This window comes from Dendropsophus ebraccatus, chromosome 14 (assembly GCF_027789765.1).
Source record: "Dendropsophus ebraccatus isolate aDenEbr1 chromosome 14, aDenEbr1.pat, whole genome shotgun sequence".
NCBI classification, from domain to species: Eukaryota; Metazoa; Chordata; class Amphibia; order Anura; family Hylidae; genus Dendropsophus; species Dendropsophus ebraccatus.
The window spans coordinates 62,417,787-62,431,839 of record NC_091467.1 but is presented as its reverse complement, the minus strand read 5'-3'; the positions used below and the strand labels follow the sequence as shown (position 1 = coordinate 62,431,839).

Sequence of the window (14,053 nt, the reverse complement as noted above, 5' to 3'; positions counted from 1 at the left end):
TATCTGCCATCTCCTTCTTTCTCTCAGTAGGATTCATATGCTCGGTACCTGAAGTCTCCCATCTACAAGGAGATGCTGAACAAGGCGGTGGTCCCACAGGAGACCAAGAAGGGGTGAGTACCCCGGGAGTGCCCTACCCATCAAATACATGGTACCCCACACTGATGATGGTGGGCATCTGAAAACTTCTGGCAGCTCTAGGATATTTCCTGGATGTTGCTGCCCCCTAGTGGTGTTACCTATGTATAACTGCCATTCTCAGCAGTATTGCTCAGTGATTTGTGAACACCACAGAATAGTGAGTGCAGCTCTGGAGGATGAGACATGATGTAACAGCAGAATAGTGAATGTAGCTCTGGAGGATGAGACATGATGTAACAGCAGAATAGTGAGAGCAGCTCTGGAGGATAAGACATGATGTAAGAGGGGGTGTTTAGGGGGATTGATTCCCTCATTTCTGTCAGAGAAGTTATATAGCGCCCTCAGCAGGCAGATCTCTTTCTCTGTATGACTGCAATCTTTCTCTTTTTCCCCCCGCAGTAATTTTCCGTTCATGCGGCGTCATCGGCGATCGAGCCCCAGTCCGGTGATCCTGCGCCAGTTGGAGGAGGAGGCGAAAGCAAGAGAAGCTGCCAACACTGTGGATATCACACAGGTTATGAGCAAGCTAGACCGCAGAGCACAGCTCAAACAGGAGGCAGCCAAAGCACCCTAGAGCGGACTTCGAGGTCCCTGCCAGAATCGTACCAGTCATAGGATCAGCTGCAGCTCCATTCACAGCCACTAGATGTCTCCGCTGCTCTGCATTTTGGGTCTCTTAGTAAGATAGGAGGAATGATGATGATAGTAAGAGTTATAGGGCCTGGTAGTGGGAGTGAGTAGAAAGGGGTGCGGCAGTACCAGACAGTATGGGGGAGGTTCCCTCCAGCCTTGTCATGCATCAGATTCCCCTCTGCCACTGCTCTGGGGCACCCTGGTGTAGCTATGGGCCCCGACCAGATGAGAAGTAGAGGAAGTTCTGCAGCCTCTAAACATTTGCAAGATCTCTACTTGCTGTCAGTGAATAGAAACAATAGTACACTGTAATAAACCTATAGCTGTGAGAACCATGAGACCAGAGCAGGGATTCCAGTTTTTATTTTTTACAGCTGAGGGTTTGTAACAGTGTGTCAGTGGTGGGCAGGAGCCAGTAAGCAGAGCAGGTAGGGGTAGCGGGAGTGGCGGCTGATTAGAGTGTTAGCTCCTGTAGACAGGGCGCGTCTCATCTCATAATAAATGTTACATCTCCAGTCTGGCGTCCATTTCTTCCATCTTTACCCTCATCGTTATTTCCCAGTGCTCCATGAGAATTCCAGGAAACTATGACCCCTCAACCAGCTGGTGCTGTACAGATGATATCCTGCCTATTTGTTGCTGTATGACTTTGCAGCCACTAGGTGGCGAGGTATTGCATAGAAAAGGCTGGATGAGCCCCTGCAGGCTGGATGAGGTAGTGCACCTGTACATTTTCCTGGCATCCTTTGGGGGCCCTGGGCTCCATGTTATGTGTTGTAGTGCAGCTCCTAACCTCCCTCTGATCTCTCCCGCAGCTGTGCCATTACACCGCTCCGATCCCTCACCTGACCGTGTACACGGGTACCTGTGTGCCCCCTTCCCCCAGTGAGCCCTCCCCTGGACACATCGCTCTGCCAAACTGTGCTGCCTGCCCTTCTCCTATTAGTGTAGCGATAGAGAGTACGCCGGGCATGGAGCGGAAGTGGGAACCGGGCGACCACCGCCTCCCCTCCCCCTCCGATAACACCGAAGTCTCCTTCACATCCGAATCCGGCGGGAACTACCTGTCCGTCCCCATGGAGATCAAGATGGCGCCAAAATCCAAGGTGACCCTGTCGTTCAGCAAGCTCCTGAAGCGGGGATGCTCTAACTCACCAGTGTTTGCCACCCTCTCCCCTAAGTGCCCAGCGGTGAATCACGGCAAAGTGCAACCGCTGAACGAGCTGGATCAGCAACTGCAGCAGACAAACAAGAAAGTGACCAAGTAAGTGATGGAAGGGGGCGGGGTCATAGTGGAGCTCCTCCTATATCTGATGATTGCCACGGAGATCAAAGTGGAGCTCCTCTTATATCTTATGATTGCCACGGAGATCAAAGTGGAGCTCCTACTATATCTGATGATGGGTGTGGGGTCACAGTGGAGCTCCTCCTATATCTGATGATGGGCGGGGGTCACAGTGGAGCTCCTATATCTGATGATTGCCACAGAGATCAAAGTGGAGCTCCTCTTATATCTTATGATTGCCACGGAGATCAAAGTGGAGCTCCTACTATATCTGATGATAGGCGGGGGTCACAGTGGAGCTCCTCCTATATCTGATGATGGGTGTGGGGTCACAGTGGAGCTCCTCCTATATCTGATGATTGCCACGGAGATCAAAGTGGAGCTCCTCTTATATCTTATGATTGCCACGGAGATCAAAGTGGAGCTCCTACTATATCTGATGATGGGCGGGGGTCACAGTGGAGCTCCTCCTATATCTGATGATTGCCACGGAGATCAAAGTGGAGCTCCTCTTATATCTTATGATTGCCACGGAGATCAAAGTGGAGCTCCTACTATATCTGATGATGGGCGGGGGTCACAGTGGAGCTCCTCCTATATCTGATGATGGGCGTGGGGTCACAGTGGAGCTCCTCCTATATCTGATGATGGGCAGGGATCACAGTGGAGCTCCTCCTATATCTGATGATGGGCGGGGGTCACAGTGGAGCTCCTCCTATATCTGATGATGGGCGGGGTCACAGTGGAGCTCTTCCCATATCTGATGATAGGTGTGGGGTTACAGTGGAGCTCCTCCTATATCTGATGATGTGCGGGGGTCACAGTGGAGCTCCTACTATATCTGATGATGGGGGGGGGGGGGTCACAGTGGAGCACCTACTATATCTGATTATGGGGGGGGGGGTTTACAGTGGAGCTCCTCCTATATCTGTTAATGGGCGTGGGGTTACAGTGGAGCTCCTCCTATATCTTATAATGGGCGTGGGGTCACAGTGGAGCTCCTCCTATATCTGATGGGCGTGGGGTTACAGTGGAGCTCCTCCTATATCTGATGATGGGCGGGGGTCACAGTGGAGCTCCTCCTATGTCTGATGGGCGGGGTCGCAGTAGAGCTCCTCCTATATCTGATGATGGGCGGGGTCACAGTGGAGCTCCTCCTATATCTGATGATAGGCGTGGGGTTACAGTGGAGCTCCTCCTATATCTGATGATGGGCGTGGAGTTACAGTGGAGTTCCTCATATCTGATTATGGGGGGTCACAGTGGAGCTCCCCCTATATCTGATGATAAGCGTGGGGTTACAGTGGAGCTCCTCCTATATCTGATGATGGGCGTGGGGTCACAGTGGAGATCCTCCTATATCTGATGATGGGCGTGGGGTCACAGTGGAGCTCCTCCTATATCTGATGATGGGGGGGTTACAGTGGAGCTCCTCCTATGTCTGATGTTGGGGGTGTCACATAGGAGCTCCTCCTATATCTGATGATGAGCGGGGGTCACAGAAGTGCTCCTCCTATATCTGATGATGGGCGTGCGGTCATAGTGGAGCTCCTCCTATATCTGATGATAACCGTGGGATCACAGTGGAGCGCCTCCTATATCTGATGATGGGTCGGGGGTCACAGTGGAGCTCCTCCTATATATGATGTAGGCGTGGGGTCACAGTGGAGCTCCTATATCTGATTATGGGTGGGGGTCACAGTGGAGCGCTTCCTATATCTGATGATGGGTGGGGGTCATAGTGGAGCTCCTCCTATATCTGATGATGGGCGGGGGGTCATAGTGGAGCTCCTCCTATATCTGATGATGGGCGTGGGGTCACAGTAGAGCTCCTCCTATATCTGATGATGGGTGGGGGTCACAGTAGAGCTCCTCCTATATCTGATGATCGGCATGGGGTCACAGTGGAGCGCTTTCTATATCTGATGATGGGTGGGGGTCACAGTAGAGCTCCTCCTATATCTGATGATGGGCAGGGGTCACAGTGGAGCGCTTCCTATATCTGATGATGGGTGGGGGTCACAGTAGAGCTCCTCCTATATCTGATGATGGGCATGGGGTCACAGTGGAGCTCCTCCTATATCTGATGATGGGTGGGGGTCACAGTGGAGCGCTTCCTATATCTGATGATGGGTGGGGGTCATAGTGGAGCGCCTCCTATATCTGATGATGAGCAGGGGTCACAGTAGAGCTCCTCCTATATCTGATGATGGGCGTGGGGTCACAGTGGAGCTCCTCCTATATCTGATGATGGGTGGGGGGTCACAGTGGAGCGCCTCCTATATCTGATGATGAGTGTGGAGTTAAAGTGAAGCTTCTCCTATATCTGATGATGGGCGTGGGGTCACAGTGGAGCTCCTCCTATATCTGATGATGGGCGTGGGGTCACAGTGGAGCTCCTCCTATATCTGATGATGGGTGGGGGTCATAGTGGAGCTCCTCCTATATCTGATAATGGGCGTGGAGTCACAGTGGAGCTCCTCCTATATATGATGTAGGCGTGGGGTCACAGTGGAGCTCCTCCTATATCTGATTATGGGTGGGGGTCACAGTGGAGCGCTTCCTATATCTGATGATGGGTGGGGGTCATAGTGGAGCTCCTCCTATATCTGATGATGGGCGGGGGGTCATAGTGGAGCTCCTCCTATATCTGATGATGGGCGTGGGGTCACAGTAGAGCTCCTCCTATATCTGATGATGGGCGGGGGGTCATAGTGGAGCTCCTCCTATATCTGATGATGGGCGGGGGGGTCACAGTAGAGCTCCTCCTATATCTGATGATGGGCGTGGGGTCACAGTAGAGCTCCTCCTATATCTGATGATGGGTGGGGGTCACAGTAGAGCTCCTCCTATATCTGATGATCGGCGTGGGGTCACAGTGGAGCGCTTTCTATATCTGATGATGGGTGGGGGTCACAGTAGAGCTCCTCCTATATCTGATGATGGGCAGGGGTCACAGTGGAGCGCTTCCTATATCTGATGATGGGTGGGGGTCACAGTAGAGCTCCTCCTATATCTGATGATGGGCGTGGGGTCACAGTGGAGCTCCTCCTATATCTGATGATGGGTGGGGGTCATAGTGGAGCGCCTCCTATATCTGATGATGGGTGGGGGTCATAGTGGAGCGCCTCCTATATCTGATGATGGGTGGGGGTCACAGTGGAGCTCTTCCTATATCTGATGATGGGTGGGGGTCATAGTGGAGCGCCTCCTATATGTGATGATGAGCAGGGGTCACAGTAGAGCTCCTCCTATATCTGATGATGGGCGTGGGGTCACAGTGGAGCTCCTCCTATATCTGATGATGGGTGGGGGGTCACAATGGAGCGCCTCCTATATCTGATGATGAGTGTGGAGTTAAAGTGAAGCTTCTCCTATATCTGATGATGGGCGTGGGGGTCACAGTGGAGCTCCTCCTATATCTGATGATGGGCGTGGGGTCACAGTGGAGCTCCTCCTATATCTGATGATGGGTGGGGGTCATAGTGGAGCTCCTCCTATATCTGATAATGGGCGTGGAGTCACAGTGGAGCTCCTCCTATATCTGATGATGGGCGTGGGGTCACAGTGGAGCTTCTCCTATATCTGATGATGGGTGGGGGTCACAGTGGAGCTCCTCCTATATCTGATGATGGGCGTGGGGTCACAGTGGAGCTCCTCCTATATCTGATGATGGGTGGGGGTCACAGTGGAACTCCTCCTATATCTGATGATGGGCGTGGGGTCACAGTGGAGCTCCTCCTATATCTGATGATGGGCGTGGGGTCACAGTTGAGCTCCTCCTATATCTGATGATGGGTGGGGGTCATAGTGGAGCTCCTCCTATATCTGATGATGGGCGTGGGTTCACAGTGGAGCACCTCCTATATCTGATGATGAGTATGGAGTTAAAGTGGAGCTTCTGCTATATCTGATGATGGGCGTGGGGGTCACAGTAGAGCTCCTCCTATATCTGATGATGGATGGGGGTCACAGTAGAGCTCCTCCTATATCTGATGATTGGTGTGGAGTTAAAGTGGAGCTCCTCCTATATCTGATGATAGGTGTGGGGTCACAGTGGAGCACCTCCTATATCTGATGATGGGTGGGTGTCATAGTGGAGCTCCTCCTATATCTGATGATGGGCGTGGGGTCACAGTGGAGCGCCTCCTATATCTGATGATGAGTGTGGAGTTAAAGTGGAGCTTCTCTTATATCTGATGATGGGCGGGGGTCACAGTGGAGCTCCTCCTATATCTGATGATGGATGGGGGTCACAGTGGAGCTCCTCCTATATCTGATGAAGGACATGGGGTCACAGCTAAGCTCCTACGTCTGATAAAGGAGGCGGGGTCAGCAGAACCGATGGTGATGGGAGGGTTATGGTAACATGGACCTCCTACATCTAATGGAAGTGGGCGGGTCACACCTAAGCTTCTCCTACATCTGCTGGTAGTGGGAGGGGCCACAGCGGAGCCCTTTTTACATCCAATGTTGGGAGGGGGCAGAGTCACACCATAGCTCCTCCTACATGGGGGTGGGTTCATATCTAAGCCCCTCCTACATTTGATGTTTGATGGGGTTGGGGTCACATACCTAAGCTCCTCCTCAATTCCATGTTGGTGTAACGTCACAGTGGTTCTTCCACCCATCTTGGCCACCCATCTTGTTCCTGTCTGGTAAATGTGCCGCCAGTACCCTGTCTCGCTTGCCGCACGCTGTTACTTTCTGTGTTTCGCTCCTCCAGTGTCCTGCATGGAGCATGCGTGTGTACAGCCGTCCCCATCCACATTCTGCTTGTTAACCATTCAGCTCCCAGTCATCGCAATGTCGCTGCATGAATCACAGGACGTGAACCGCAACGTGCGGGATCAGGAGACAGAAACATCAAATCCATCTCTTAAAGGGAAAGTGTAAAAAAATAATGATGGAAAAGAAAGTTTAGAGGGGTAAGTTAAGCGGACAAGACCTGAGCCCCCCAAAAAACGCCTCTGGGACCTTATAGTCACACATCCTCAGCTACACCAGACATTACAAGTGGCTTCCAGAGCAGTTCCTGAGTACACATAGTTGCACATTATCTACTACACCAGACATTGCTAGTGGCTTCTTCAAGAGGACTCCCTAGGGACACACATTCACACATCTTTAGCTACACCAGACACTACTAGTGGGCTTATCAGGACCTGGGAACAAATAGTCACATGTTCTCCACTGCACTAGACATTACCAGTGGCTTCTTCAGGAGGAATCCCTTGGGAACACAGCTACACCAGACATGACCACTTTATTTGTCAGGAGGGGACACACATCCTCCGCTACACCAGACAATATTAGTGGCTTCTTCAGGAAGAGTCCCTGGCAGGGGCGTAGCTAGGGGTTCAGCCTAGGGGGGCGAGTGAGTCTGAGTGGGCCCCCAACCAACCTTACCCATAGGGAACCTCAGCAGGTGACAAGGCTTTTTGAATAATAAAGGGAATATTCTTCTACATTACTCATAGTGGATAAGGATAAAGAGCAGTGTAAGAGGCTTCTGTACATTTCACATATAGAACCACAAAAAAATTTAAAGTGCTTAAGATTAGAAAAATATAGCTGCCTTCTTCCACAGACAGCACCACTCTTGTCCTCAGTTTGTGTGGTATTCGACTGAAGTGAATAGTGCCAAGTTGTAATACCACACACAACCTAAGAGCAGGGTGGTGCTGTTTTGGAAGAAAGCAACTATGTTTTTTTTTTCTTAATTCTGGAGAACCCTTTTAACCAGATTATCTTTGCCTAAAAATAATAGTGGTATAGGTAATAAGTTTTTAGACATTAAGGCTATGTTCACACTGCGTATGAGTCCGGCCGCATTTCGTACGCCGGCGTACATGTGCGGCTGAAACTACGGGCGTGGGAAAAATCTACATGCGGCCGGATGCGTACGAACCGCGAATATACGCTGTAGTACAGTTATGCTTCCCTAGCTTGTTTCGAAGCGATCTTCGCCCAGCCCCGTAAACCACACAGAACCTTTTGGCTGAAATAAGTACTTTGTACGGGACCGCATAGAAATCCACGGCCATGAGTTTCAACATTTCCGTCCTCAAACAATGGTCTTGTTAATTTTTCACGGCGCCGCATACGATCCGGCCGTAAGCTCATACGTAGTGTGCACTGTGCGGGCGTATATCGTATACTTTCAAGCGAACGCATCAACCTCAAAACTACGTGCGTATATTCACGGTTCGCACTACGGCCGGAAACATACGCAGTGTGAACATAGCCTCAAAGGGGTGAGCTGGTTATGATCATACATGTACAATCCAAGATATGTGATGAGCTGCTAAATATCCATTATCTATCTATCTATCTATCTATCTATCTATCTATCTATCTATCTATCTATCTATCTATCTATCTATCGTATCTATCTATCTATCTATCTATCTATCTATCTATCTATCTATCTATCTATCTATCTGTCACATTACAGGAGGAGATATAAGAGGACAATAATCACATGTCCTTCATGCACCAGCGTCTTCTGCCGTTCTCAGCCCCACCCCCTCATGACATCACCACAGGTCCTTCATCCACAAGTATCCTCTCCAGTTCTCAGCCCCGCCCCCTTATGATGTCACCACAGGTCCTTCCTCATCGCTCTGCAGGCTTTCTGCAAAAGAAATAGCTTTTGCAGACAGCATTTAAGGGGTGCTCCAGCAGGGGGGGGGGCACTTTTTTGGGGGAACTGGGGAGGAGGTGGCTGAAATAAAAGATGTCCACTTACCTTCCCGGTTCCAGCGGCGGGTCCTGCATCACGGCGCTCCGGTGCCCGGCCGCTTCCGGGTGTCTGACGCCGCCCAAAACGCTATGTCTCAGGGCCGCTCAGCCACTCATTGAAGGAGGGGGGATCCGAGCGGACTTCAAACGGATCCCGCCTCCTTCACTGAGTGGCTGAGCAGACCTGAGACGTCACGTCTTGGGCCCGCGGCAGACACCCGGAAGCGGCCGGGAACCGGGCACCGGAGCGGCGTGATGCGGGACCCGCAGCTGGAACCGGGGAGGTAAGTGGACGTCTTTTATTTCAGCCACCTCCTCCCCGGTCCCCCCAAAAAAGTGCTCCCCCCGCCGGAGCACCCCTTTAAGCCTCTGAGACCTCAGTGGGCCCCTGCCAGTGTGGGCCCAGGAGCCACTGCCGACATGCCCCCCCCCCCCCCCCTAATTTCACTTATGGTCCCTGGGGACACACATCCTCCACTACATCAGACAATACTAGTGGCTTCTTCAGGAACAGTCCCTGGGGACACACATCCTCTGCTACACCAGACATTACAAGTGGCTTCTTTAGGAGGAGTCCCTGGGAACACAGTCACTCACCTTTCACTACACCAGACATTACTAGTGTCTTCTTCAGGAGGGTCTCTGGGAACACAGTCACTCACCCTTCACTACACCAGACATTACTAGTGGCTTCTTCAGGAGGGTCTCTGGGAACACAGTCACTCACCCTTCACTACACCAGACATTACTAGTGGCTTCTTTAGCAGGAGTCCCTGTGAATATAGTCACACACCCTTCACTACACCAGACATTACTAGTGGCTTCTTTAGGATGAGTCCCTAGGAATATAGTCACACACCCTTCACTACACCAGACATTACTAGTGGCTTCTTTAGGATGAGTCCCTAGGAATATAGTCACACACCCTTCACTACACCAGGCATTACTAGTGGCTTCTTCAGCAGGATTCCCTGGGAACACAGTCACTCACCCTTCACTACACCAGACATTACTACTGGCTTCTTCAGGAGGGGTTTCTGGGACCCCATAGTCACACATGCTCTGCGACACCAGGCATTACTAGTGGCATTAGATTAAGAATCTCTGATCCCTAACTTGTATTGTTAGGGAAATACACTTGTTGACCCTCTGCAGGCAGCTGTTGTGTGGGGCCCCCAGAATCCCCCTCCCTAACTTGTGTACCCGGTTGCAGCTTCTTCCAGATTAAGGTGGACATTCCTGCGGAGTGCCGGATTTACCCCATCGACTCTGAGGAGGAGGAGGACAGCCAGCTGGCGTGTAAGGACTCCATCCAGGAGGTGATCTGCCCCTGGGAGAACATCATAGAGGAGGGGAAAGCGGGATAAGCGGCACCCGGGACAGACCACGCCATGGACTGCAGCCTCCGGGATAATAAAGTGCATTAGGACCCAACGATCGCCTTCACCATTAACCAGTTCACTGCCAGCGGGGGAGGCCAAGCCCCTCCATCACTGAAGCACAGCAGTATTAGCCAAATATAGCCACAACCTGCCCCTCATGCCCGAGTGCTGCTCTGGGGGGGTCTGGGCTCAGCATTGTGTAGCCTGTTCGTGACTTCTCTGTTCACTGTCACTTGTGTCTCATCGGGGGCCTGGATGATATTGGGGTGGGTGTCACCTCACTATGGACGATATCAGAGGAGATGAGATTGGACATTGAATTTGCAGATCCCGCATCATCTACCTCCTACATATGGTCCCTGTGGGTCCCCGCTCCAGAACCTCCCCCAAGCAACTGAGGAGGAAAAGAGCAACAACAAAGTCCTGACTACCCCCGAGCCACAGAGTGCTGTATACTCACCTCCACAGCCGTGCTCCCTGGTATAAGAGATGGCCTAACAGCAGAATAGTAACTGCAGCTGTGGAGCATAAGACATGATGTTAGAGCAGAATAGTGAGTGCAGCTCTGGAGGATAAGACATTATATAAAGAGCAGAATAGTGAGTGCAGCTCTGGAGGATAAGACATTATATAAAGAGCAGAATAGTGAGTGCAGCTCAGGATAAGATATTCAAGTGTTTAGGCCTCATGCACTGTATTTGCAGGCGTCTGTACTATAGGGGGTTCTGTACTTGAGATCTTCATACAGAGTCTGTACTGTACAGCTGTGTACGGGGGTTATGTACTGTAGAGAGGTATACGGAGGTATGTACTGTATAGGTGTATAAGGGGGTCTGTATGCAGGGGTACAATATAAGAGGCGTAATACAGGGTCTTAGTAGTGGCCAGTAGACTTGTATTGGTGCAGGGGAGCCCTGTAGGGAGCTCTGTTCAACCCTTAAATTTGTATTGGTATTGGGGGGGGGTAGACCTGTAATGGTACAGAGGGGACCCATGAACTTGAATTGGTGCAGGCAGGGCCCATAGACTTGCATTGGTGCAGGGAGGTGTAGACTTGTATTGGAACAGGAGAGCCCCTGTAGACTTGTTTGGGTACGGGGGGACTTGAGACCTTGTATTGGAACGGAGGGGCCCCTTAGACTTCTGCTGCATTTTTCTGATGTGCCTTCCAATTTAATTCCTTCTCCACTTTCTTCCTCCTCTCTCTTCCCTCTTCCCCTTTCTCTTCTTCTCTTCCCCCTTCCTTGTCTTCCATTACTACTTTCCCTTCATTTTCTCACCTACCCTTCCCTTTTCCTCTCTTCTTCCTACTAATTCTTTTTCCTCTTTGTTTCTTCCTTCCTGCCCTTCCTTTTTAATTTCTCCTCCCTCTTCTTCCATTGTATCTTTCCGTTCCTGTCTCCCTTCCTATCTCTACTGCTTCTCTTCCCTCTCTTTATTTCTCACTCTCTTCCTTCATCCCCGTTTTCTTCTCCCTCTCTCTTCCTCCCTTCCTCTCTTCTCCTCCCTCTCTCTTCATTCTTTCTCTTCCTTTCTCTCTTCCTTCGTACACCTCTTCTCCCTCTCCTTCTTCCTCCCCCTCGCTCTTCCTTCCTTCACTACTTTTCCTACCTCTCTTCCTTCCTCCTCCTCTTCCTTCCTACACCTCTTTGTCTCTTTCTTTCCTCCTTCTCTTCCCTCTTCCTTCCTACACCTCTTCTGTCTTTCTTCCTTTCTATCCCTCTTCTTCTCCATCACTTTTCTTTCCCCCTCTCTCTTCCTTTCTGCCCCTCTTCCCCTCTCTCTCTTCCTTCCTATCCCTCTTCTCATCCCCTCTTCCTTCCTATCACTCTTCTCCTCCTTCTCCTCTCTCTCTTCCTTCCTATCCCTCTTTTCCTCTCTCTCTCTCTCTTCCTATCCATCTTCTCCTCCTCTCTCTTCCTTCCTATCTCTCTTATCCTCCTCCTCTCTTTCTTCTTTCCTATCCCTCTTCTCCTCCTCTCTCCCTTCCTTCCTATCCCTCTTCTCCCCCCCCCTCTCTCTCTCCCTTCCTGTCCCTCTTCTCCTCTCTCTTCCTTCCTATCCCTCTTCTCCTCCTCCTCCTTCTCTCTCTCTCTCTCTCCTTCCTCCTATCCCTCTTCTCCTCTCTCTCTTCCTTTCTATCCCTCTTCTCCTCCTCTTTCTTTCTTCCTACCCCTTTTCTCCTCCTCTCTCTCTTCCTTCCTATCCCTCTTCTCCTCCTCTCTCTTTCTTCCTATCCCTCTTCTCCTCCCCCTCCTCTCTCTCTCTCTTCCTTCCTATCCCTCTTCTCCTCCCCCTCCTCTCTCTCTCTCTTCCTTCCTATCCCTCTTCTCTCTTCCTTCCTATCCCTCTTCTTCTTCTGTCTCTCTTCCTTCCTATCCCTCTTCTCCTCCTCTCTTCCTTCATATCCCTCTTCTCCTCTTCTCTCTCTTCCTTCCTATCCCTCTTCTCCTCCCTCTCTCTTCCTTCCTATCCCTCTTCTCCTCCTCCCTCTCTCTCTCTTCCTTCCTATCCCTCTTCTCCTCCTCCCTCTCTTCCTTCCTATCCCTCTTCTCTGTCTCTCTTCCTTCCTATCTCTCTTCCCCTCTCTCTCTTCCTTCCTATCCCTCTTCTCATCCCCTCTCTCCCTCTTCCTTCCTATCACTCTTCTCCTCCTTCTCCTCTCTCTCTTCCTTCCTATCCTTTTTTTTCCTCTCTCTCTCTCTCTCTTCCTATCCCTCTTCTCCTCCTCTCTCTTCCTTCCTATCTCTCTTATCCTCCTCCTCTATTTCTTCTTTCCTATCCCTCTTCTCCTCCTCTCTCCCTTCCTTCCTATCCCTCTTCTCCCCCCCTCTCTCTCTCCCTTCCTGTCCCTCTTCTCCTCTCTCTTCCTTCCTATCCCTCTTCTCCTCCTCTCTCTCTTCCTATCCCTCTTCTCCTCCTCCTTCTCTCTCTCTCTCCTTCCTCCTATCCCTCTTCTCCTCTCTCTCTTCCTTTCTATCCCTCTTCTCCTCCTCTTTCTTCCTTCCTACCCCTTTTCTCCTCCTCTCTCTCTTCCTTCCTATCCCTCTTCTCCTCTCTCTTCCTTCCTATCCCTCTTCTCCTCCCCCTCCTCTCTCTCTCTTCCTTCCTATCCCTCTTCTCCTCCTCTCTTCCTTCATATCCCTCTTCTCCTCCTCTCTCTCTTCCTTCCTATCCCTCTTCTCCTACCTCTCTCTCTTCCTTCCTATCCCTCTTCTCCTCCTCTCTCTCTCTTCCTTCCTATCCCTCTTCTCCTCCTCCCTCTCTTCCTTCCTATCCCTCTTCTCTGTCTCTCTTCCTTCCTATCTCTTCTCTCTCTCTCTTCCTTCCTATCCCTCTTCTCTGTCTCTCTTCCTTCCTATCTCTCTTCTCTCTTCCTTCCTATCCCTCTTCTCTGTCTCCCTCTCTCCCTTCCTTCCTATCCCTCTTCTCTCTCTCTTCCTTCCTATCCCTCTTCTCTCTCTCCCTTTCTCTTCCTTCCTATCCCTCTTCTCCTCTCTCTTCCTCTCTTCTTCTTCCTATCCCTCTTCTCCACCCTCTCTTCCTGTCTCTTTCCCTTCTGTTTTCATCTCTCATTGTGATGTGCTACAGAGGGAGGCCCCTTCTGCTGTAATGTGCAGCACAGTTGCTCTAGGTAGGAGTTGCGTTATAAGGTTATTATTGATGAGGGTATTAGTCATTATCAGCCACAAATGTAGCAGGTCCCAGGGCAGGGCGGTCCCTGGAGGGGGCAAGGGTCCACATGGCTGGGGTCCTCACTATGGCAGCTGAGACCCTGGTCACCTGGAGACGCTTTGCAGATCTACCAATCAGCAGCGAGAGGATTACAGCCTGTTGCATCATTATAAGCCTGATGTGAGAGCGTAAT

The 14,053-nt window shown here is 51.0% G+C and overlaps 1 protein-coding gene across 4 annotated transcripts in view; it reads left to right on the top strand.

Moving 5' to 3' along the window:
- Window positions 1–11,632, top strand: part of RGS9 (regulator of G protein signaling 9) — a 47,616-nt gene extending 35,984 nt beyond the window's left edge. For 2 of the 4 annotated variants that reach the window (XM_069952803.1, XM_069952802.1), the window contains exons 16-20: window positions 31–113; window positions 541–655; window positions 1,337–1,489; window positions 1,590–2,038; window positions 10,017–11,632. In XM_069952803.1, the coding sequence (XP_069808904.1) occupies window positions 31–113; window positions 541–655; window positions 1,337–1,489; window positions 1,590–2,038; window positions 10,017–10,170 (954 nt within the window). In that variant the 3' untranslated portion in view covers window positions 10,171–11,632. Of the gene's footprint in view, window positions 1–30; window positions 114–540; window positions 656–1,336; window positions 1,490–1,589; window positions 2,039–6,785; window positions 6,988–10,016 lie in introns of all 4 variants that reach the window. The other 2 variants (XR_011359766.1, XM_069952804.1) reach the window with 2 other exon arrangements.
- Window positions 11,633–14,053: the final 2,421 nt, after the last annotated feature.